The following is a 26,256-nucleotide window of genomic DNA, read 5'->3' on the forward strand; positions in this document are numbered from 1 at the left end:
GTTCGAGGCTTATTGGATAGATTCAAAGGCTTAGCTCCTGCTGACCTTCCTGCTGGTTTACCACCACTTCAAGACATTCAACATCGAATTGATTTCATTCCAGGTGCTATTCTTCCTAATTTGCCTCATTATAGAATGTCTCCTAATGAGCATGTTGAATTACAAAGGCAAATCATTGATTTATTGCAAAAGGGATTGATTAGAGAATCACTTAGTCCTTGTGCTGTCCCTGCCCTTTTCACTCCTAAGAAAGATAAAACATGGAGAATGTGTGTTGATAGTAGAGCTATAAACAAGATTACAATCAAGAGGTTTTCCATCCCTAGACTTGATGATATGCTGGATGAGTTGGCTGATGCAAAGGTGTTTTCTAAGATTGATTTACGGAGTGGTTATCACCAAACCCGAATTAGAAAAGGTGATGAGTGGAAAACAGCCTTTAAAACCAAAGATGGTTTGTATGAGCGGCTGGTTATGCCATTTGGATTATCAAATGCCCCCAGCACTTTCATGAGGCTTATGACCCAAGTTTTGAAGAACTTCATGGGGAAGTATGTTGTGGCGTATTTTGATGACATCCTGGTTTACAGCAAGGATAGTGTACAGCATGTGAATCACCTATCCAATGTTCTCAAAGTGCTCCATAAAAACCAGTTGTATGTGAATCTGAAGAAGTGCTCTTTCATGACTAATCAAGTTGTAGTTCTAGGCTATGTTGTTAGTGCAGATGGTATGAAGATGGATGACGAGAAGGTAAAGGCTATTCTTGATTGGCCTACGCCTAGAAGTCTGACTGACGTGAGAAGCTTTCATAGTTTGGCATCATTCTACAGGAGATTCATCCGACGCTTCAGTACCATTGCTGCTCCAATGATGGATGTTCTAAAGAAGAAGGAATTTCAATGGACCAATGAGGCTGAAAGAAGTTTCCAAGAGTTGAAGTCCAAACTTGTTCAAGCACCGGTCCTAGCACTACCAGATTTCTCTAAGACATTCCAAGTGGAGTGTGATGCTTCCAAAGTTGGCATAGGAGCTGTTCTCTTGCAAGGGAGAAGATCTGTTGCTTATTTCAGTGAGAAATTCAGTAATGCAAAGCTGAAATATTCAACCTATGACAAGGAGCTATATGCAATTGTTCAAGCCTTGCGGCATTGGGAACATTATCTAATTAGTGTAGAATTTGTGCTCTATTCCGACCATGAAGCTTTGAGATTCTTGAAGGGCCAAAAGAAGCTGAATTCTCGCCATGCTGGTTGGGTATCATACCTTGAGAAGTTTTCTTTGTTCTACACCATAAAGCTGATTCATCAAACAAAGTTGCTGATGCTTTGAGTCGACGGCATAGTTTGTTGACAACATTCTCTTATGAAATTACTGGCTTTGATCTCTTACCAGGTTATTATGTTGCAGATCCATTCTTTAAAAGGGTGTTGCAGAATTTGAATATGAAAAGAGTAAAGACTATTTGTTGATCAATGGCTATTTATTCAAAGGCAATCAACTTTGTTTGCTAGAGGGATCTTGGAGATTATTTGTTATTGCAGAATTACATGCTGGCGGACTTGGACATTTTGGAAGGGACAAGACTGAAGCTCTTGTGAAGATGCGATACTTTTGGCCTACCCTAAAGCGTGATATTTCTCGGTTTGTGCAAAATTGTCTTGTATGTCAAAAAGCCAAAGGGGGAGTCCAAAATACTGGTCATTATGAGCCCTTACCAGTCCCTAATGCTCCCTGGCTTATCAATGGACTTTGTTCTTGGTTTGCCAAGAATACAGCATGGATTTGATTGCATTTTTGTGGTGGTGGATCGATTCTCCAAGATGGCTCACTTTATACCATGTAAGAGCTCTACTATTACATTTCACATAGCTACTTTGTTTTTCAGAGAAGTTGTTCGTCTACATGGTGTTCCAAAGTCCATAACTTCAGATCGTGATGTAAAGTTTGTTGGTCACTTCTGGAGGACGCTGTGGAAACTTTTGGAAACTCGATTGCAATTCTCCAGTGCTTACCATCCTCAGATCGATGGACAAACTGAAGTAGTGAATAGATCCTTGGGGAACTTACTAAGAAGCTTAGTGGGAGAAAACCCAAAGAAGTGGAAATTTGTCATTCCTTAAGCTGAATTTGCTTATAATAGTTCAGCCAGTCGATCAACGAAGAAGCCTCCATTCGAAGTTGTTTATGACAGAAATCCAAGTCATGTTCTTTATCTCTTGCTACTACCAAATCAAACAAGAGTGAGTATGGAAGCTGAAGAGTTTGCTGAGCACATAAAGGAGGTCCATAAACAAGTTCAACATCAGCTGCAGCAATCTACTCAAATGTACAAGTCACAAGCTGATGTTCATCGAAGGAAGTTAGAGTTCAAGAAAGGAGATTTGGTCATAGTATATTTGAGGAAGGATAGATTTTCTATAGATACTTATAATAATCTGAAACAGTTAAAGTTTGGACCCTGTCGGATTCTGAAGAAGTTGGGTCCAAATGCCTACCGAATTGAACTGCCTGAAGGATTTTCAATCGGTCATACCTTCAACATATGTGATATTTATCCTTATTATGGAGATGAGGAGAAGATTGTGTTTCAACCAAAAGACTTCGAGTGTCGCATCTCTAATCCTCCGCGTGAGTCTGTTGACGCTCTGGATGTACGTTCTATCATGACTCAGCATGGCACTTATACACAATACTTGGTCCATTGGCAAGGAAAGCCACATTCTAAGGATGCATGGATTTCAAGTGAGGAGCTCAAGAAACTGGATCATCTGCTTTGGGAAGACCTGAATTCCAACTCGAAGGCGAGTTCTTTTCAAGCTGGGGAGAATGATGCAGGAGCAGCAGGGGTCGGCTCATTGCTTTCATGAGTCGACTCATGTGTAGCAGAGGTCGACTCATTGCTTTCATAAGTCGGCTCATGTGTTTAGTGAGTCGTCCTTTGATCCTGGCAGCATGACAGAGTTGGTTTTGAATTAAATTTGGAAACAATATATGGTTAATCAGCCAACATGCCATATACCATTGGAAAGCTCTACGCCTGTAGTTTCCAACGCACCTGATCTCGTGCCATTTGAAGATCCCTATAGAAAGTTATGGCATTTTTACTACAGCACGTCTGGACTAGCAGCGCCCAACGAAGTGCATTTAATTTGGTCTTTTTCCGGCACATAGTTTCATTTTCCTAAGTGTCTTTTGATATTTCTAAATATTGGAACATGTAACTAGACTCCCATCAATGTGTTTCAGCATTGTTTTGTCTTACCTATGCTTGGAGGGATGTTTCAAGATAGCATATAAAACTGGTACATGAATGAAATGAAAAAGGAGAGTTGTTATTTTTCATAATTCCTTTCCAGCAAGCTTTTCTTACTTTTGTGAGTTGAGTGGCATCCTCCTACCAATCAAGCGTGTGGCTTGGTCACATCAAGTGACATTTGCGATTAGTAGCGTCGAGTGGCATCCGCTGCCCCTGGTTGAGTGGCATCCTAGGATCATCTTTTTTCTTGGTTGAATCCTTTTGGTTTGGCCAAGACTTGTAGGTTTCAGCCTGCATCAGTATATTATTATGGAATATGTTATTTAGGAAGATTATGACGATGTATGATCTTATTATGGATATGATTGATTTTGACACCGCATAATTTTAAAACTAAAATATGAACCTAGAACTATTTGAATTTCGACCTGGCTATATTGAGGACCCCGCCAATGGGGGGTTAATATGTTGGCACATGATTTATCCTAAAGGTTATGTCCAAGATGATGAGCGACATCTCGCAAGCAAATATGCAATCCTGAAAGACTTTGCTGCAAGATGATATGTAGCTCACCGCAAGAAAATTAGTCGGTGTCATGACCCTACCATAGGAAAGATGTAGTCATAGCTCAGGATTGATAAAATAAATTGAATATTTGAAAAAAATTGAATCCATGAACAAAAATTTAATATTTTGAGAAAGATTTGATTCGTATATTAGTACTGCATATATGCTTATTTTTTGTAAATTATTATCTATTTGATTGCCTGATTTGTTTAGCTAAAGTGATCATGGCTGGCTAGGTTGTTTAACTCATGATACGATTTCTTACTGTTTTTACAGATCCGAAGAACTAGCCTGATCGAGATTTTTAATATGGAAGAGCGACTGGCAAAACTTTGGCACAGATGATCTTAGATTAGAGTTTCTTACCTTAGAAAAATGTTAGAATCGTGAGACATTTAAATGTTGAGCTACTTATTGAAAGAAAGATTGCATATTATTATTTAAATTGTTTCGCTGCATATTTATGATATCATGTTGAGAAGCCCTGCATGCTTGTGGGGAGGGTTCCCTATGAGTATGCGGCAGTTGACATGACCTCCGGTTCGTGAATTTGGGTTGGGGGTGTGACATACATGCATCGTAAATTTGTGCTTGAGAGAGAGTAGACCCATTTTTCTTCACTTTTAAACCCATGAGGAAAGTCACTTCCAAGCCTTTTATCATGATGACTATTTCTTTCTAAATAATTAACCCACTTCATATCTTGCTTGGTTGCTAGTAGCCACTTTAACAAAAACCTATGTAAGCTCATATTATAATTTGGTTTGAGTGAAAAGTCTTGTGCATAGCCACAAGCTAAATCTAGGTTGCAAAATATTTATATAATTGTTGACCAACGAGCAAAACAAGATACCATAGAAAACACAATACGCCAAGAACTATTGAACCATCCTAAACTGGGTGGTTCAAGGTGTACAAAATCAAATTGGTCCAAAATCGGGATAGTTTGGGCTTTCAAAATAAGAAAGGAGGTGAATTGGGCCATACCAGTCTAAATTGGGTCGAACTGATCAATTTTGCATGGTTTTGGGCGACACTAACATGGTTCGCTTGAGCCAAATCAGCCACCTTTATATAAGTCTTCTAGTGAACCCTCAGTCCCAATCTCTCTTGTTCCTCTCCTCGCCTCTCTCTCCTCAATCTCCCACAACTACCACCGCCAATCACCATCGATCGCCACCATCAATTGCCTCGATTGGGCACCTCAACCTACCATTTAACTCTTTCCCTCAAGAAACCTATCTCGATTTTTCTTTTGCTAGGCCCATATCTAAAAAACCTACTTTCTTATGATTACGAGCTTCATTCGAATATGAAATCCAATCCCAGAAATACAGCATTCCACTTTTTTTTTTACCACTCAAGGCTTCAAGACATTTCGAAATCAAGAAATCTCTACAGGAGAAGGTGCTATCAGAGAACAAATATCCGATTCAGAATTGCGAATCTCAACATCCTGCTCCCCATCCTCGACGTCTTCCACTCCAAACCATTCGAGACCTTGAAATCCTTGGTCAACTTTGCTTGCAGCCCTCCATGATCGCAACACCTTCACTGTCACCGTCTCCTCTGACGGTGCCTCCTCGGCATCCGCCGCTAGGTCACCACCTACGGGTAACCCCAAGCTTCCCTTTCTCCCTCTCTCTCTAGATTTTGGGGGTAGCAGCATCTGACCATCATAGTGCCATGCACTGTGAGTTGGTAATAGTACAATACCTTGTTGTACCAACACGATGCCTAACCGGCATGGGTCATAGGTACTAGTGCTGCTAAACTTGCTATACAAATTACAACGAGAATATCCTTCCAGGAATAATATGCATAGAAAATAGAAAAGGAAATAATGTATAACTATAAATGTTTGGAGAATTATCTTTAACAACCTCAGTGCAATGCATAGATCAGATTTATCGAACCACCTTGCATTGTGGTCTTATAGACACGCTCCTCCAAACATGGTGTTTAGAGATTAAGTTTATAAATAAGGACTGGGCAATAAAGGATATCCTTAAAAGAGTTGGCATAAGATGAAGGCAAAAATTTTAGTAAGTTAGCAACAACAAATAGAAAACAATATACTTTATTAACATTAAATACGAGCCCAGCTCTTGCAAAAGAGTGCAGTAGATAGATAAAGAAAATATCAAAAGAAAAGCAACAATAAATGAATCCTATTTAAGTATTCGGTAAGGGGGGTTATTGAAAATGGATGAGCCATGGTCTGCTGAACCGACCGGTACTGGTCGGTTCAGCCCAAGGTTCGCCGTACCGGTGCCGAACCCCGTACCGGTGCCGCACTAGTATAGACGTACCGAGTGTCGGTATGGTACGGTATGCTCGGTACCGACCGTACCGACATTGGTGTACTGATACCGGTACCCATCGGTACGGGTACGGTACGCTCGGTACCGACCGGTACCGACCGGTACAGCGAACCTTGGTTCAGCCCGTACCATACCGGTACCGACAGGCACTGGTACGGTACGGCTATTGAAATCGGTTCTAACCCAATCTGGGTCGGAACCGATCGGTTCATGGCCTATACTGGTGCGAACCAACTCGGTTCGCACCCGTACATATCCGTACCGGTCGGTTCGCACCGGTGCATACCTGTATCGGTGCCAACCGAGCCGGTTCACACAGGTACAGGGTGTTCTTCACGGGAGATAGCTGTGGCACTTTCGGTATGGTACCGGTTCGGCTCAGTTCGGTACCGGTACCGGACTGTACCGATACGTCGGCACGGTCAGTATGGCGAACCTTGGATGAGCTCAACCTGTTCCTCACATAATAATCTTGCAGAGGCAAAGAAGAAAACAGAAATCAAGGATCTATAAATAGTGCATGAATGAAAACGAAAAAGGAAACACAGAACAAATAAGTAGGCTCACTGGATACTTGGTGCCAGCATTCTGATGTTGTTGGGGTGAGATCCCAGGAATCAAAATGCACATTTCCATGTATGATCTCAATCTAGCATCATAATACATGTAGAAACATCACTAGTCAACTTAAGCACGCGTTCATATAGACAAATAGGTGAAAATGTTCATAAACTGTATCTATAATGCAGTAGGAGAAATTTTTAGAATCCATATACACCATTTCCAAGAACAATCACAATCTGGTAACGTGATACACAAAAATGGCAAATACAACCGATCAACTAAAATTTTGTCCTCAGCAATGTAACAAAGGAACAGATAAGAACAAAAGCTAAATGAAAAGATCTTCATGTTTGACACTTCTAATGAGTTCCTTCATCTTTTCTTCATGTAAGTAGTTTATCATAATTATTATCCATGACAATCACATGGAAGCCACAAATTCCTTATTTTTCTAAGACAAATAGTAAATTTCATATGCATAGAAAGATATGCGCTATGAACACATTATTATTTCAGATTCCTTCGCAAAATTAATACTCCCTTTCCACATGAAAGCAGGTCATAGTGGAAAAGGCCAACTCTACATAAAAAAAAACATACAGAAGATGAAACCACAAGGATAGTACTTTACTAGTTTATTTCAGCTTCAATTAACAAGGTTTAGATCAAGTATTTAAACATCAAGGTATAGATCCATGATGGTCACTGTCTAGTGAAGTACATAGTGGAATATTGGCTTGGCACTAGCAGATTTAAATGAGCAACAAAAAGAAAGTGCACCAAGTGATGCAGGTAAGTTCAGGGTTGGTTTTCCTACAGAATCTTTGTGAGGGGTGCCATATGCTGCTCCTCGACTGTATGGTATGTAGTGAGCAGTATAAGGCTGGTACAGGCAGCACCATAATTTTTGGTTTATTGACACAATGAAGAAGATGCGCATTGAATGAGGGATTTCAAAAGAAGGATAAAAAGTATAGAAAAGATAAAACACATAAGCATCATAGCTATGCCATGACATCTGAAGCTTCACAAATGTGAGAAGTTAGGATCCTTGCTGCACAGTACCGATAACTAACAATGGCAGCAACCTACTTATGAAGTAGGTAAGGACATGCAGGGGTGGAGATAGGAATATTCCCTAGGAGGGGCAAACATAAGGACAATATTTTTTTTATCTAAGAAAATTACATATGTTTTTTCTATAAAAGTTATGTTTATTTAAATTTTTATAGTACAAATTTTTACAGCTGGTCTCATACTAATTATTTTAAAATTTTCTTTGATGTAAAATGCTGATCAAAAAGTAAAATATTGTCTTATTTCAACAATCTTAGTAGAAAATTTGAAGAGAATACAAAATAGGAAATCCTGCATATGTATAATTATTTATAATAACAAATAACATATGCATGATAATCAACTTATGCAATCAAGAAGTTACTATCCTCTTACTCATTCTCCTTTTCTAACTCTACCATTTTTTCCTTTGTCAGTTTTATTTACATTTGGTTTCCTTCATTTTGTTACAGATTTGATAATAATAATAAAATGAAACATATTTATTCTCTTATTGTTTGAATAAAATGTAAGAGAGGGAAATGGGGGAGAAGACAGGAAGAGAGAGAGTTAAATTTGATGTTAATGTAGATGCATGTGACAGATTGAGAGAGAGAAGCATGGGAGAGATGGAAAGAAATAGGGGAGAGAGAGAGAGAGAGAGAGAGAGAGAGTGGTAGAAATAGGAACTAGAAAGTTGTTAGGATTGGTTTAAGTTTTCCTTCTCTTGGGTTCTGTTTCCCTTAGAGGTGTGGCAGTTTAGTCCTGCCAAATTATTCATTATTCTGAAATCAGACATCATATGTAAGCTGGTTTCCACTGCATGCCAATGCTACCATTCTAACACCCCATTCAACACTCGAGTGTACAAGCATAAGATCTGATTACATATCCCATGCTATAAAGCATAAACAACCTATATCAACTGAGAGCTTATCGACTCTATTGTCACAAAGATTTCAGAACTTAATTTTGTTTAATGATGTTTCTCAAAAAAAATTGAAAACTTAACATATGCTTAAACGTCAGACACATGGTATGTTGTACTGGCCTGAACCGGACGGTACAAGGTGTACTGTATCGTGCCGGTTCGGTACGGGTACCCGGTATGGATGGTGTACCAACACTCGGTATGCCAAAAAAAATTCGTACCGTACTGTACCGACACTGTGCTAGTGTCGCACCGGTACGGGGTCAGGTACCGAAACAGCGAATCTTGGTCCAATATGTTGTCAAAATCGTTTATCACAGATAAGCAATGATATGGGCCCGCAAGCTATTAAGTAGATAAATTGCAAGGATGTCGGAGTACAATTAGGATTATCAAAAAAGCAAATTGTGGTTGTTTATCTCAAAGATTGAGATGTTGGTGCCCATGTCTCTCACCTACCAGCAAAAAATATCGAGAGCAATGTTCATTATCTCGGTACCGGATCCCATACCAGTGCCACACTAGCAAAATGTCAGTGACTCGGTACGGTATAGTATGAAATTTTTTTAGCGTACTGAGTGTCGATACGCCATCCGTACTAATTACCAGTACCGATCTAATATGGTACGCCCTATACTATCTGATTCGAGATGGTACGGCACACCTTGGTGGAGAGCATGTGCAGATGCCAACACATGGACATGCCACTATGAACCAGCCAAATAGTAACCTCAATCCTTGGTTTTCCTAAATGACAAGAATGCCATAAAGCACCTGCGAAAGTTACTGATAACAGGAAAAATCTCTATCAAGAAATATTTGACATGGTAGTATTTGGATTACATTGACTTTAGCTACAATGCTAGAAGATTGCATTTTTATTTTTAGACACACAATTAACGCATGTAAAACTTAAATATGAATAGGTCATTGAGAAGTATATGCTAGGAATTTCATGTAGTTGAGGAAACCTGTCCCTAATCTATTTAGCAAGGGATATCTAAAATTAACATTATGATTATTGTAACTTATGCCAAAGAAACAATATGGCACTGCATTTTCGGTGTTAAGAGCACTTCAAAATGATGAAAATTCTTACTTGATTGAAGGAAAAGGGGTTTTGTGTCCAGTTAAGATAATCTATGGTGCTTTGCATTTAGGGATGCAGGGTGGGCAAGCTAATTAGTGTTCCCTGTCAGAAATTGGCTACACCCTTGTCCACTTCATCCTTCAATGCTGAGAGGCAAATTCCCATGCTCTTGAACTAGTAATTAAGAACTGCCACACTGTTACTTCTTCACTTATTTGTCCCATCATCATTATAGATAGAATCATAGAAAAGCACATTCTAGTTGTTTAATAATGCTTCCAAATATTTGACAAGCATAAGCATCCATGTTCCCACCACCATAATACCAATTCATGAAAGCAACATGGCCAAGTTAAAATTATCTCCTTGCTTAGATTTCACAGAAAAAATTAAAGAAGGGAGGCAAAACACATCCTTCTTTATTCTAATGTCCTTGAAAACCATAAGCTTAATTGCTGTCATGGCCTTTATCATCATCTATTACTTATCTTTGCTGAAAATTTTAATGGAAATGAGAATTTCATAAGAATTACGAGTAGGGACTGGTTTCTTCATTAGGATGTACATAAATGTCTTCATATCGCAAGAGGCAATATATAAGAAAATGAATAAATAGGATTTAAGATGCACCCAAATACAAACATATATGCAATGAAGGTGTCCTAGAAGATAATGAGTTGATGAATCATTAACAATAACATGTTGGATGGTACCGAATTGATCAACAAACCCCCTTAGTTGATGATGGCAACCTCATTCAGTTGTATAGCTCCGTCCTAAGTTGCATAAATTGAACTTTGGAAGATTGTAGAGATAATCTTGGATGTTAAGCCAATGGAAGTGTAGGCACTATGACTTGACAAAATTTTGTTACAGTAAAAGTATTGCAACCAATATGCAATTAACCTGTCTGCACATTTGCCCACTGGATTGGTTTTACTGGATAACTATCCCTTTTTTCTCATTCCACTCAATAAAAATGATTCTGGAAGGTGTTGCAGTGGATTCATTAACCTGACGGCAAATGGAAGAAATAAAATAAGTTGATTTTCAAAGATATATTGTTTTAGTAAATTCAATGCAGATTAGTTGGCCGAGCATGCTAGGTAGGAAGAGATGGTACTAGACACACTAGTCAAGAAACATAGATCAGAGTTCGTAAAAAAAAAAAAAGAACTTTTTTAGGTGACTGCAGGTACTGAGGTGATAGGTCAGGTAACTAAAAAAAATAAAAGGGTTACAGTTTCAACGAAAAAGAAAAAGAAAGTATATGAAGAAAATTTGTTTGTTATGTCAGTTGAATAGGAGGAAGAAAGACCAAAAAAAAAAATGGATGTTTACGGTTAGGTTTTGAACTTGATGAAGCGAAAGGAAAGGAACAAGAGTGACTAGGTTCAAAGCAGAAGTAAAGGAAATATGTGATCCATACATGGGCAACTAGGTCAGGGTAAAATAAGAAAATGTGAAAAAGAGAAAGGAGGAAGAAAAGGGTAAGCTTTAAGATTTAAAAACAGCAAAAGAGGGTGCTTAGCGTTAGGTTCTGAACTTGATAAAGGAAAAAGGAAATCAAATGTGTGACTCGTACGTGGGTGGTCATCTTTCAAGGATAGAAGAATATAAAAAGGGAAAGAAGAAAGACAAATGCTAGGCAAAAGGTTTTATTGAAAAGAGTGTAAAAGTGAAATTACCAAGAATGAGGTGATAGAAAGATAAGCAGAGATTTCAATTAGCTACATGGAGACCTCCAGAAATCTTTTGCCCGGATAATAGTTAACCATACCGCCTGAACCACCTGGTTTGGGACATACTGAACCGTACCAAGGGGAACCCGAGACGGGCCCCCCTTCAGTTCAAAATAGGAAGTAAAGCACTCCAAACAGGGTGATTCGAAGCGATATTGGTGCGAACTACCCGGTTCGCACCGATTCGGTGCCTGCTTTTTCCAATCTCGTCTCCACACCCCCCCCCCCCCCGGTCCAGCTTCAATAATAAAGGAGGTAGGATAACAAGGCATCCCGTGCCTTTTCAATCTCTCCCCCATTTTTTAAAATCTTGAAAACAAGGAGAAAACATGGAATTTCATGAGATTTGAGTCAGATCCTAGCTAAAAATAGATACTCACCCTTTCCCCTTCCTCATTTCCTAATTTTCTTTTAAAGGCTGAAATCTACCAAAAAAAATGAAGAAATAGGGGGAAGTCATCTCAAAATTTTTGATTTTGGCATAATTTTATGATATGTTGTAGTTCTATGAATGATCTTCACAATAGTACCAAAATTATAATTTTTAAATTAAAAATATATTTTTAGATTAAAAAATAAAAGACAAAATAATTGTCAAAAAATTTTGTAAAATCAGTAGCATGATTATAGGTATGCATTATACTGAAAATTCTCTTTTTCAAAAAAGTTAATTAAATAATGATACTCTGAGATAAAAATATATGTAGCATCCCGGTAAAAATTCTACATTATTGAATTAAAAACAATTTTAATATATTTTTAATTTAATATAGTTTATTATATAAAAATAATTACGACTATTTAATGAAGTGTAGAAATTATAAAAAAATCATACTACATGTAGATAATGTAAAATTATTTTTCTAGGCTAATTTGGAAAGTGCTTGATATTTGTAAGAATGGATCTGCACAAGAACAAACAAGTCTAAATACATTTGAACTAAACGGAACTGCCCCATACCGACAAGGTTCCACACTGGCTTAGTACAATATGCATCGAGCCGGTGGTTCGTGTCAGTTTTGGGAACCTTAATAACAATTAAGCTTAATGCCAAGATATACCACAAAGTGATAGGTTTCTTATTTAGGATCTATTGTACAAAATAATAAGATAGATATGTAATAGAATTAGCGCTTGTTGGATGAAGTGAAGAGAGGCATCTGGATATATTACACGATAGGCATATAACTTGAAGACTAAAGGGAAAATTTTACAGAACAGTATGGCTTGCCATACAAGTATAGCTCAAAATGCTAGGCAATAAAGAAAGTACATGAAGATAAGTTGGCGTAGCCGAAATGAAAATGTTAAAATGGATGTCTAGTAAAACTAGAAAGACAAAATAAGAAATGGACATATCTGACGATTTGTATGAGCTGCATCAAATAAGGATGAAGTAATGAAAAATGATTAAGATGGTATGGACAAGTATCTTGAAGATCTAAGGAAGCTCCAGTAAGGACAGGTACTTTGGTTTATGTTGATAATAATAAGAATGACAGGTACTTTGGTTTATGTTGATAATAATAAGAATGGAGAGGGAAGATCTAAAGAAACATGGATGAAGGTTGTGAGGCATTATGGAGAAACTTGAAATAACATCACAGGTGGCCTAAATAAAAAAACTTGGCAAATAAGGATTCATAAAGCCGATCCCAAACAGTTGGGAAAAGGTTAGATGGTTGTGGTTGTTAGGTGGTTTCAGCCACTTTCTACCGAAACTAACCATGGATAAAGGGCACCTAATGCGTGAATCTCTCACCATTAAGGAGTCTAGGGAGGGTCAGATATATACTGCCTTACCCCCTAGAGAGGTCATTAACATATTTCGAACCCATAACTTCTAGGTCAAAATGATGTAACCTTGCCGTTGTGCCAAGGCTCACCCTTCAAAACTAGTCATAATTATTGTTAAAATTTTGATTTACTGTTATCTATCATTTATAATTATTGTTAAGTTATTTAAGTATATAGGGGCTAATATGGTACCAATTTTCAATGGAAATTTTTTTCCTTTTTTCGAGTTAAAAGGAGAGGATACATGATAAACATAGTCCTTGACAAGCCAAAGCCCTTATAATGGCCCTTACTGTAATGCTTCCCATACTATCATAAACAAACAAATTTGACACATTTCGAAAAAAACAACATTTTTCATAAAAAATAAATGTAGCATTCAATAATTACATGGATTAGTGGTGAGCTTTCTATCTCATTATTATGTTCATCCCGTCAGTACACCCATCCATGTCAAGATGATGATAACCATAATGATCATTTTTTGCATGACCCTCAATCTAATAATATATGGTACTAAACAGGTGAATATCATTTATTATATATCCTTTTGAACTTGTATTAATTTATGCTTGTTTGAAGGATATTTGGTATTTTACTAATAAGTAAATATCATTGCACTAAGCTTCAATACAGTCTATTTCAATCATGAAACTACCCAAAACTATAATAAATTATGATCATATATAACTTAAAGCACAATCAAATAATGGGAAATAACGTCTTGATCTTTTTCTTTTCCCGATTTTTCACTATTTTTGGATTTTAACCATTTTCACCAAAGTCTAAGGTTTCAAATACCAATGGAATGGGATGGTACCATATGTACAGTACCGGACTGATGGAAAGATGGTGCTTCTACGGGCCTTGGGACATTGAAAGCGTGGCCTTGTATGTACCGTTGTATCAATCCATATCGGTCAATATCAACAACATATTGATTGCAGCAGTCCACACAGTTGCTTTTCATTCATTTTGATTCTCTCAGTACCGATACATATTGACTGTGCTGATATTGTACCATTTTGATAAAAAACCAATACAAGGTTCAGTACAAATACTTAAAATCTTGGACAAAATACTCTGAAACTAAAGGAGGAAAATCACTTTGATCTCTTGTTTCGGAGAAATAAGTGGCTCACGAGGAATGGAAAAGCCAAGGAGCTCATTTAGGGTCATTCCAATCTTCGAGCCAATCAGCCCCGTCTTTTCAGTTTACCAAAGCTGGAAAGAAAAAAATATTCTTCACCAAGAAAGGTCGCGAAGTCACCTCCATTCTCGATTTCTATAAAGGAAAGTTGCCAAAACTGGCGGAACCAAAACTCTGCCCTAGGGAGTGAAACTAAAGCTGAGCTTTAAAACCTTAGAAGGTTTCACCAAGAATGACAAAGGACACTATAGACTACGAGGATAAGTGTTGAAAATCAAAAACCACAAGGATGGCTGTGTGGAGATGAACTCTGCTAGGAAGAAAAAGAAAATTAGAGTTCACGTGGAAACTTGACAACAGAATTGAACAGGAAACCTAAAACAACTAAACCTAGGTCTATTATCTGGGAAACAATAAATTGTTTAGGAGACATTTCTCAAACAGAGTACGCTTGATGATTCTTCGAAGACGATAGAGAGGAATCATAGAAACTAGAAAATATTAGGTGGCAGTTCTTCTAAGATAGACCCGACTATTTTGGTCCTGCTTCAAACTACCATCAACCCAGCAGTTGCAAACTATGACTGCTGGGTATGACTGCTGGAAGTAGAAAGTATCAGGAGAAGCTCTTCCAAGCCAGTACACTGGACAATTTTGGCCGTGCTTCAAACTACCACCAACCCATGAGTTGCAAGCTCCACTTGGGTATGACAGCTGAGAGTGAATATGTATCTTAAGTACAATTCTTTTCAGATCTTTCACAATTTCTTCTTTCATGACCATATCTAAGCGTCATAACCATGCCCAATTCTACGTGTCACGTGCAGGCACTTCACGGTAAATCGAAAGGACTGAGTAATATATGTTGCAACAACCCATATTTAAAGTGGAAATCTTTAATTTTAGCAAGTTTTCATTAAGACAACCACTTTCACGATTTTTCACTTGTGTTCTTAAGTTTTAAGTTAACTTTCTTCTACCTTGGCAAGCTATCTATGTGTTAATTTCTTTCAGGTTTCAGGTGAAGGGGATAAGATAGACAATCAAGAGTAACAAAATATTTGGAAATGATATAAGTGCATAATTATAAACAATGTGTGGGATCTAGATTTTCATTTGGAGGATTGAGTTCATCAATACAGGAAAACTTCCTGTAGAGCTTAAGAAGTTATACAAGGGACACATGGATCTGATTGGAAGTTGAAAATTGGAGACAGGACAGGTTATCCTCAGGACGATCAGCATGACATGGCAGCTATCAGGGTTATAGGTACAGCAGTCACTACGATTTACACATTTTGTATGTGCACATTTATATTTTGATGATGAATAAAAAATATTAAAATTACATTACTAAAATTGAAATATTTAATCTATAAATGACTTCAGAATCAACTTTTTCAAGATTACCATTTACCTGTATGCGAGCTCCTTTGTGTGCTCACTCCAGCCTTCAAGATGCTGATCCAACAGAGCACGGGTACGGTCGCTTATCTGAAAAACATGTGGGGATCCTAAGATCAATTCTAGGATCACAACTCCCACACTCCACATATCATACCTATCAAAGTAAGAAAACAGAGTTGTTGAGTACAAATTTCTATTAAATTGTGAATAACAGAATGCACATTAGCATGAAAACACAGACTTCATAATGAAGAAGTCATTAAAGAACAAATGGATAATAAAATGAAAAGGAAAATTCAAAAAGGGCACCTAAGATATTAAATAATAGAATATTCCAATTTAGTTGAGAGATTATAACGAACTTTAATGTAACACTTTTCGGCCCCTGAAACCAGCTTGCATTTAGTAGAGCTTCGGGAGGAGTATACTCAAAAGTCTGCTCAGATCTGGAAGACATGAAGGGTAATGAGAACAAAGAAAAAGTAAAAGATACAGAATAAGCATCTAGCATGTTAGACACCAAATATAATAAACGAGATAAAGATTATATTCTAGAAGCACCATATAGAGTGGCCAACAAGGCTTAGTAAATGCTCTAGTCTCACATCTGTGACAAATTTAAGGTGCTATTATTAATTCATACAACATTTTTAAGACAACATACCTAAAAATGTAAAATTCCTAGCTCTGTAAACATGTCTATAAAGCAGTTGTGATTGTCAATAGGACAATTCAACTTTCAACTGACGCCTCAAAGTGCCTCGAGGCCGTATGTCTATATTTTAAGGGAAAAAAAAGTCCCTCTTCCCACTTTTAGAAAATGGAAGTCTCATTCATATTTTAGAATATAACAGAAAAATTAAATGGGGAAATTCACCATTCCCCTTTTCTCTTTACCTTGGCCAAAGAGTCTCCTATGAATGTTCTTTCATAAATGGTGAATTTGAGCCATTGAAGCATAAGGGTTCAGTCTTCCGTTTTCTCTGCCGATGACATGCTAGCGCTCAGGAAGGAAGATTGGGTTTTATTCATAGAGATAGAGACCAAGTCTGCTACCCTGTGAACAAGTGCTGGAGTTTGGACTAAGCATCACTAAAACTAAGACTATGAATTTTAGCTAAATACTAGCATTCTCTATTACCGAAAAAACTAAACATGCACCAGAATTTCGAGCATAAAAAGTAAATAACCTGAACACAAGCTGGGCCTAGTTCACTCATGTTCAGTTCAATATAGCTCGAAAAATAAATACACAAAGTAAATATTGTATATAACATGTTGATTACTGATTTTTATAAATTATATAACATTCTATGTTTATATTTAACTAGAAAGGATTTTAATTTAAATAAGTAAACCCCTAGTTTTTATTAATGAATCCAATGTCTCAAGTGTTTGTTTCCTAATAAACATTGAAGCCCTTAGATTCATATCCACTAGCTCATTTCAATCAGAGAAAATGTAAAGTTGCACTAGCTCTTCCATTGTTTTTCTTCTTCTAATGTTCCAGACAAGGTTCACCGATACCATGGTTTGCCATATCGGCCCGAGCTGGACTAGGGCATACCGTATCGTACGATTCAGTACCGGTACATGGCATAGGTGGCGTACCAACACTCGGTATGTCGAAAAAATTTCGTACGATATCATACCGACACGGTACTAGTGTGGCACCATTACGAGGTCCAGTATCAATACAGCGAACCTTGATCCGTACTCTACCATTCCAAAGCAAACCAAAAATAGGGAAGGGAGGGAAAGGAAGAGAGAATAAGAGAGGAAGAGGGGGAGGGAAGGAGAGAGAGAGGTGGGGAGAGAGGAAGGGCGGAAGGGAAGAGAGAGTGGAGGAGTGCCATGGACGCTAGGGGAGAGAGGAGTGAGAGAAAAACAGACCTGAACCCATGGACTGCCGTACGGGCCGGTACATAGCGGTTCGGCCCTAGACCGGTACCGAATCCACGTGGAATCCGGTACCGGGTTGGTTTTTTAGCAGAGTCGACCGGTACGTGCTCCGTACCGGTCGATACTGGCCAGTACCGCTTGGTACCAGCCTCATACCGGTGCCAACCGGCCGGTTCGCACCGGTAAGCAAAAAAAAAAAAAATTCTTAAACAACCACAGCGCCTAGCGCTGTGGTTTTTGAAGCTACTGCGTGGCGCGTGGTTTCAGAAAAGAAGTGGCCGAGAGGCCACTTCTGTTGCTTTTGAAAATAAAGGAGTGGCCGAGAGCCACATTTTTTAACCATGATGGCCGAGACAGCATGATTCTGCGCCTCGGCCTTCCTCACTCGTTCGGTTATAAAAACCGAACGAGAGCATTCAATTCAAACTCCAGAGGGATTTTATACAGTGAGCCTTTGAGGAGTAACCAGAGAAGGAAAGATTTGAGAGATAGCCCACATATTTAGGAGGAGGTCCTGCCCAAAAAATCCAGCAAAGACTATTTAAAGTGTGATTTTTTTGTCCTATGTTATTTCATTAATTTTGTTAATAAGTAACTTAAAAAAAATAGTTCATAAATTGCTTAAAAAATAAGATCATGCGAAAATTTACTCCATTAGCTTAATTTTTTGATAAGTTGCACATTTATGATAGAAATGGAGCCATCAAGAAAAACGAACCCTACAAAGCGTGATATTGGCTTGTCTTATGGGCGAAAACTTGGAAGAGAGGGGCAACGGCACCATTTCAATGCAACTTTTGCAACAAGATTTTCAAGGGAGGGGTAACCAGATTGAAGCAACACTTAGCCGAAAATTCCGGTGAGGTTGCTACGTGCCCGAATTGTCCTGGCGAGATTCGTATGCTGATAAGGCAGAATTTCGTTGAGGTCAAAGAAGCAAAGGAGAGGACTTCCAACAAGAGGGCGGAGGTCGATCGCCGAGCGGCAGAGCCACCTTTCTATCACTCTAGGGAGCCAGAGGAGGTTGAGGATCTAGATGAGGAGGAGGCAGATATTCAGGCGGCCATGCAGGCAAGCCTGGATGATCAGTGGCAGCAGGAGATGGCCAGGCATAGGGCCCAATTTGGGCCCTCTGCATACGAGTTGGACGGCGGTTCTGGGAGCACTAGACAAGATCCAGAGTTCTTGAGGACAACTTCAGTCAGGGAGGGCGTCAGCAAAGAATGTGACCGGATTGCATCTATGCTGGATAGTTTTGGTAGCCGAAAGAAGTCATGTAGAGAAATTCCACAAGGAACGACAATTCATGATGTAGATCCGCATGCTCTCCCCAGCAGAGATTTAAGGCAGCAGAGGGTAGACACAATGTGGATGAAGGATAAGAAGAAAACTATGTGGCGAGCTATTGGATCCTGATTACACTTCAGCCACATTCCAGCGAATATGACAGACAATACATACTACAGGTCTGCCATTACCGTCATACAAGCTACCGGTCCCGGTGTAATTTCTCCAGGCCCGAAGGACATATACGGTGAGCTTCTTGACAACAATAAGGAGCTGGAGAATTGGATTGACTCCTACAAAAGCAAGTGGCCCATATATGGACTAACCATCATGTGTGATGGTTGGACCGGTCCGACCAGGCGGAGCATCAACTTCCTGACATACTATGATGCGAAGACCTTCCACAAGTCGGTTGATGCTTCGGCTTATGTGCACAACACCGTGTACATGCTGAAACTTATGGAGGATGTGATTGATCTGGTAGGAGAGGAGAATGTCGTGCAGGTCGTCACTGATAATAGGCTACAATATAAGGCTGCCGAGCAGGTCTTCATAGAGCGGCAACCACATATTTTCTGAACCTCATGTGCTGCACATTGTATCGATCTCATGCTGATGGACATTGAAAAGATCCGTGGGGTGCAACAAACGGTGGAGACAGCCCAACGCATTACCAGGTATATTTATAACCATAACTGGATCCTTTCACTGATGAGAAAGTATGCAGGGGGAGAGATTCTAAGACCAGGAGTCACACGGTTTGCTACCAACTTCATCGCACTTGATAGCATACTCAAGAAGAGAGGAGCCCTACGTCAGATGTTTGCCAGTTCCGAGTGGCATGATAGTAGATATTTTTATGCCGACACTGAAGGGAGCAAGATAGAAGACTTGGTGACGAGACAGTCAATCTGGCAGCGGGCTACTACAATAGTCAAGGCTATCAAACCATTATATGAAGTGTTGCGGGCCGTAGATAGCGAGATCTACCCCCAGATGGAATTTTTGTATCACATGATGGTCAAGGCAAAGGATCAGATTATGGAGATAGATCCAGCACATGGCCGGTCGTACATCAACATCATTGAGCGATGGTGGAGAGCGCAAATGGGTAAGGAATTGCATCTAGCAGGTAAGCTAAGATATAATTATAGTGACAATTATAGTGATAGATGTACTTATATAATTATGCTAAGATAGTCTCGTATATCTGCAGCATACTACCTAAACCCCCAGTTTCAGTACAGTATAGATGGAATTGGTATGGATGAAACATTTCTGGATGCTTTGCGTAATGTGATTTACAAGATAGAGCATGATCCAGAAAAAGCGGCCCTATGTCTTGAAGAGATAATTATGATTTAGTAAATACCAGCATGTGTAAGTATACCGGCATTTTCAATTATTAACATAGTAGAACATGCTTCTTTTTCACAGAGCAAATTATTTAGAGAGGGCAGCTACAGTTTTGGCCAACGAGCGGCTGTCGTCAGCAAACACTATGAGTCCAGGTACGTGACACATCAAGAAAACATTCACCTAGTGTTACTTAGTTATTAATATGGAACTATCATATATGTAATTTTCATAAATATTTTTACAACTGAATGGTGGGTGCATTTTGGCGGGTCCGTGAGAAATCTAAAGCGGATAGCTATCCGGATCCTCTCCCAAACAGTCTCCTCTAGTGGATGTGAGCGCAATTGGTCCACCTTCGCCCTTATCCACAGCAAATGATCCGATTTATGGGACCTTCACTGATGATGACGATGATCCACTACTCGGTTGGCTTGTAGGCCAGCAGCAGAAGCCCGAGCTTGACGAGCCAGGATCGCCTCCACGACTAGCTAGCTCATAGCCACCGAGGCTAGGGTCGATCCAGAGCAATGGGCTGAGCGCAATATTCCACGCACTCCCAAAGCTGATCAGTTGTAGACACAGGAGAGCCAGTCACCACATGATTAGTACGAGACACCCTCCAAGAGAGCTGATCGAGAGATGCTCGACAGACAAGGGCAACATAGCCAGACAGAGAGGGCCAGAAAAGGAAAACAAAGGGTCCCAATAGAGAGTGTCGAGGAGGAGACTTGGACCAGCAGCGATGAAGATTCTGGTGGTGATGGATCTTCTAGCCATGAAGGAAGCGGAGGACAGTATGGTACTTATGAGGCATAGCCGGAGGGTGGTCTTTGTTTCACTGGTGAGTCCCAATTTACGGATCCTACACATGATACGGACCACGGTCGACCACCTGATAGATTCCGTGAGGATATCATTGGATATAGAAGACGGGCTCTTCGAGGTCGTTCAGGAAGACAGGATACGGCTGCATATGAGCTCGCATACGGATACGGATTCTATTATCCACAGCCTCAGCCTGACGAATATGGATATGGTGCATCGGATTTTGCTTCCGCCATATTTGGATGGGCCCCTACACAATTAGAGGACACCTCTCAGAGCCAGAGCGTGAGCGAGAGATCCGACAGTTCTTATAACCTGGCGCGCGTTCCTTCTGATTGAGTTGATTTGCCTCCTGACTATACTTATGATCCGGATATCTACGAGAGCCATCGGCACTCGTCCCGATTTTAGATATCTGAGAGTGCTTTAAATGTATGTAAATGATTGTATCTTAATTTGAAGATATTTTATGTGTATCATTTTATCATTTGGAACTGAAGGAGCTAATAACATGCATCATCTATGTTTCAAATTTCAACCCTAAATTTAAGCATAAAAACATCAAAAATCATGAAAAAAGCAATAAAAAACATCTTCACTTAATTTAAGATCCAACAGAGACAACATTTAAAAAAAAAACCCAAATTTCTAGCTCGCCGTACCGTGCTAGTACAGTACTGATACCGGCAGTACGTACCGGACCGGACCGGCCACCGGAACGCCGACCGGTATCGGTACAGCGGACCATGCCTGAACCTAAACACTTGGAGACGGGGAGAGAGAGACCCCAACGACCCAACCCGAAGAGGGAGGGGAGAGAGAGACCCCAACCCTAAGAGGGAGGGAAGAGAAAGGGAGGGAGAGGGAGGGGGAACCGAAAAAAGGAGAGAGAGAGGGAGAGAGGAGTGGGAATCACCTGTTAGAAGAGAGGAGCGGCCAAAGTAGGCTTCACGAGGCGGCGAGGGCATCGGGAGAGAGGATCAACCTGAGGAGGCTTCACAAGAGAAGCTGAAGGAGACTTTGCGAGGGTGTCGACACTAAAAGAAGCAGCTGCACATATCGGGAGGAGAGAGACTTAGCTCGCACAGTCGCATGGGTTTATGTACCAAATCGGTATGCTGAACCATATGGGTAACCGACCAGACTGGTTCGGTACATCCCAAACCAGCTAGTTCATCACGGTTCAGCAATCCTTGGTTCCAAAGCAACCACCGACCATCCCTCATCTTCTTTCCTCTCTTCAAATCCCTCATCTAACCTCTAACTCCTATGCCTCCACAAACTCATCTCCATCCTCTTCCTCTCCAACAAAACATGATAGTTCATCCCCTCCAAACAGCCTTTAGATTCTACCTCTTCATCCCTATGATCGAGGCACTGAGGCTAGCTAAGAACTTGATCTAGTGAAGGAATGTTCTTTCGCTGCCCCCTCCTCCTACAACCATATCTACCCAGAAGAGCTTCAAATCCAAGATTTGATTCAAGACTTGGAGAAGAGACATAGGAGAATAAAGAATGTTTGGGTTTTCTTTTTCTTATATACGTTAGATTTTGGATTTTCCATTAGAATAGCTAGAAAGGCTTAGATTACTCGATGTTTGAAGCCCAATCTTGCCAAGCTCAAGCTGACTAAATATATTATGACTTGATCTTGAAATAATTCTTCCTAGCTCAACCCAAATAATTTTGATTCGAGCTAGAGAAAGCCTCAGCTTGCTAGTATTCAGCTTGTTTACGACCCTACTGGCCACCTAAAATTGGCTTCTTATTTGAGGCCATATTCCACTTGGAACTTGAAATCATTGCAATGCCAAAATAAAATTTTATTCTACAACATGTTACATTGCATAATAATAATATCTTATTAATATTGATTAATTTTCATATTTTTATTTTTCTTTTCACAATTGAAGTGCAAGTTAACTATATGCACTTCAAGTAATTAGGATTTGGGGGTACCGGGCGTACCCATACCATATCGATACCGAACCGAGACTCGGTATGATAGGTATATTGAGCCTGGTATCGAACCAAGACTCATCATGCCGAACCAACCCCCATAACGGGTGTATCACCTCTATACCATAGTACCAATACAGAGTCCGGTACCAAGATGGTGACCCTAGATTCATGATTTGTAGAGAAATCACATTTTTGATTATTTAGAAACAGTTTTCTATGCCATTAAGAATTATTTAATTTCAAAAGTTAATACTAATAATTCAAGATGCAATATGAAATAAACACTACCTTTCTTAGAAAATATTACCTACTTATCTCACAACAAAAATATTTTCTTAGTTAATTTACAAAATCAGATCATTTCCAAAATATCAAATCCTTGAGGGATTTTGTAGGTCAACCCCTTGGGCAACTATGTAAAATGATCAACTTGAGTTAACGTGATTTGGTTTGGCTGATTCCAATGTTACATTTGTCAAGACCCATGAGGGTGTATTTAGTCCCCCATCAATTGTGCATCAGGAAGATTATAAGTATACAAGGTCGAAAATTCCAAATAATAACTTTTGGTTAGAATTTTTTGTGTGAACTCTTGGGTCAATACAAATGGTATCAAAGCTAACTCGACCCACAACTCATGTAACTATGGGAAACTACAGCATGGGCCACTTTGGGGCTTTCTTTAACAAGGTCACCAGAATTTAAATAGAGGGAGTATGTGAGGACTTGTGCGAGCATGTTCTTTAGTCCCACATCAATTGTGTGTTAGGTGAGGTCCTAAGCATTTAAGCAAGCCAAGGATCCCAAATAACAACTTAACTAGTCTTTTTGGGTGATGTTTCAGCTTGTTACAACATTTAGACAAGATGTACATTTGGGATGAATGCAAACATGCTGAAAATTAATTTGATTAGCATGCAATTAATGTAGCACATGAACAATTAAAACACAAACAAGCTACCAAATTTTTACTTATTTTTACAATTTTAAATATCTTCTATAAACATTTACTTGAAAACATAAAGCTTAAATTATTAAAATGTCAATACATTGCAGATCAGGCCCACTCAACAACATAAAAAGAAAATCAACCAAATTTACATCACCTCATCATGTTACTTTTAGATTTGCGGTGAAGCTCCCAAATCACCTAATTTCATAAGTACGACACGTATACATGCTCTTTTAACAACAAATTTTGGAAAAGGAAAAATAAAAAAGGTGAAAGCAGCCATGACCTAAGTTGCATTGGCTAGAATATCGATAATTAGAAGGTTAATTTAGATTTGATCACTGATAGTAGAAATCTACTCGACTATATTGTAGGCTTCTTGGAATATAGTTGCATCCAGAGCAGTCAATGATGATTAAAAGAAAAGGATAAAAGAGCTAAATGGGAGGCAGTGTTCAATGTCTAGAATTCCACACCTATAGGTGGAATATTGAGAAGTAGATAAATTTTCAACAAAAAAAAGCCACTCTAAACAAATTATTATCTGCAATCTTTAGCTTCAAAAAATAAGAAAAAGGAATATATATATAATATATATATATACATATATATATATATATATATATATATATATATATATTCCATGCAGGGAATCTGAGAGAATTTAGATAGCCCATTAGGTTTTTGTAGTAAAAATGACAATGATATCTCAAGAAAACAAGTAACTATCATCAGAAAAACACTGGATATTAATTTATGATACGAATTTAAATAAGGAAATTGTTTATTCAAGCAGCTAGAAAAACTTAGAGAATTATTAAACAAGTACAAGGAATTGTACCTAGTTGGCCCAGACCCGTATAAATGCTTCATGGTAAAATCATCAATGGCACTACCAAAATCAATAATTCGCCTAAACAATGGAAAAAATAATTATCAGCTGTTACCACTCAATTTAATAAAAGAGGAGCAAAGTCCAATTTAGATGCAATCTTGACTAATAAATCAATTTATTTTTTATTCCAATTTCAAAACATGTTGAATTTTTCATATTCCGAATGTTGAAATAAGATTTATTTAATGAATGAACGTACACTTCTACAAAAAGTCTAAGAGCAAGATACAAGACTGTAAAAGAACTGTACATTCTGAGATGCATTTGTTTTGCTCTGCTAGGAATTTCCCTTAAGCATCTTCCAGTGTCCACATCTTCAAAACACACAATCATGTTTTCTTTCGCACAAGAAAAAACATATATGTTAGTATTATACTTGAACGATTCAAATACGTTATAAATTCACAAATTCACAAATACTATTTAATGACTATGCCTAAATGATTTAGTTTATGACAAGTAATATGTACCCAAGAAAATAAGAAAAACACGGTCAACATAAGATCATATTGTTTAGGTATTGGAGGCCACAACTACATATATGCACATCGTGCCGGCAAAGAGAATGAGACTTTTAGTCATATTGAATTTAATTATTATACTTAAAGAAACTTGATTAGCGGACAATGAAGAAGAAAGGTACAATTATGAGTATACAAAAACAAATAAAGCATATTTTTAAATATAATAGCTATATAAAAAAGATGTGAAGTAATTCATTGAAATCAAACTTCACAAGAGGTCAACTTTCATACATCTAAACTTTCTATGCTTTCTATAAATGCAAAACTCATATACTTTTGGAGGATGTCCATTGGTGATTCTATGTCAATGATATTGTTTCATGATGAACCGCATAGAGAAGAACATTAACTTAGAATTAGTTAAAATAGCTTTGGACAATAATAGGGAAAGAAATTAATACCTACATTAATTCAGCCCAACATTAGTGTAACATATGGACTCATGGATGCCATTATTATTGAGTAATAAGATATTCCTCCAATAGATTATCACTACCTCAGCTTCATATACAATAGATAAGTAGATAGGTGAGAAAGTCTAGCATATAAGGTGGACAATGTGGTGACTGGTGATGCACCTCTACAGAGTGTGTGATTGGACACCACTAAAACTAAATATCTACCAGAAAACCAGCTAAAACGAATATTTAATTAAAAGTTG

The 26,256-nt window shown here is 38.6% G+C and overlaps 1 protein-coding gene across 27 annotated transcripts in view; it reads right to left on the reverse strand.

Moving 5' to 3' along the window:
- Positions 1 to 26,256, reverse strand: part of LOC103718236 (kinase superfamily protein) — a 94,197-nt gene that overhangs the window by 23,592 nt on the left and 44,349 nt on the right. For 9 of the 27 annotated variants that reach the window (XM_088714546.2, XM_088714545.2, XM_088714544.2 and 6 more), the window contains 5 exons: positions 25,322 to 25,409; positions 25,018 to 25,089; positions 16,252 to 16,335; positions 15,900 to 16,043; positions 6,719 to 6,800 (listed from right to left, as the gene is read on the reverse strand). In XM_088714546.2, coding sequence (XP_088570672.2) covers positions 6,719 to 6,800; positions 15,900 to 16,043; positions 16,252 to 16,335; positions 25,018 to 25,089; positions 25,322 to 25,409 — 470 coding nt within the window. Of the gene's footprint in view, positions 1 to 6,660; positions 6,801 to 9,353; positions 9,489 to 10,522; positions 10,807 to 15,899; positions 16,044 to 16,198; positions 16,336 to 16,726; positions 16,947 to 25,017; positions 25,090 to 25,270; positions 25,410 to 26,256 lie in introns of those variants that run through there. The other 18 variants (XM_088714533.2, XM_088714532.2, XM_039131922.3 and 15 more) reach the window with 12 other exon arrangements.

Source organism: Phoenix dactylifera, chromosome 18 (genome assembly GCF_051530095.1).
Source record: "Phoenix dactylifera cultivar Ajwa chromosome 18, Ajwa_hap1_PhDact_Kaust_v1.1, whole genome shotgun sequence".
In the NCBI taxonomy this organism is placed as follows: Eukaryota; Viridiplantae; Streptophyta; class Magnoliopsida; order Arecales; family Arecaceae; genus Phoenix; species Phoenix dactylifera.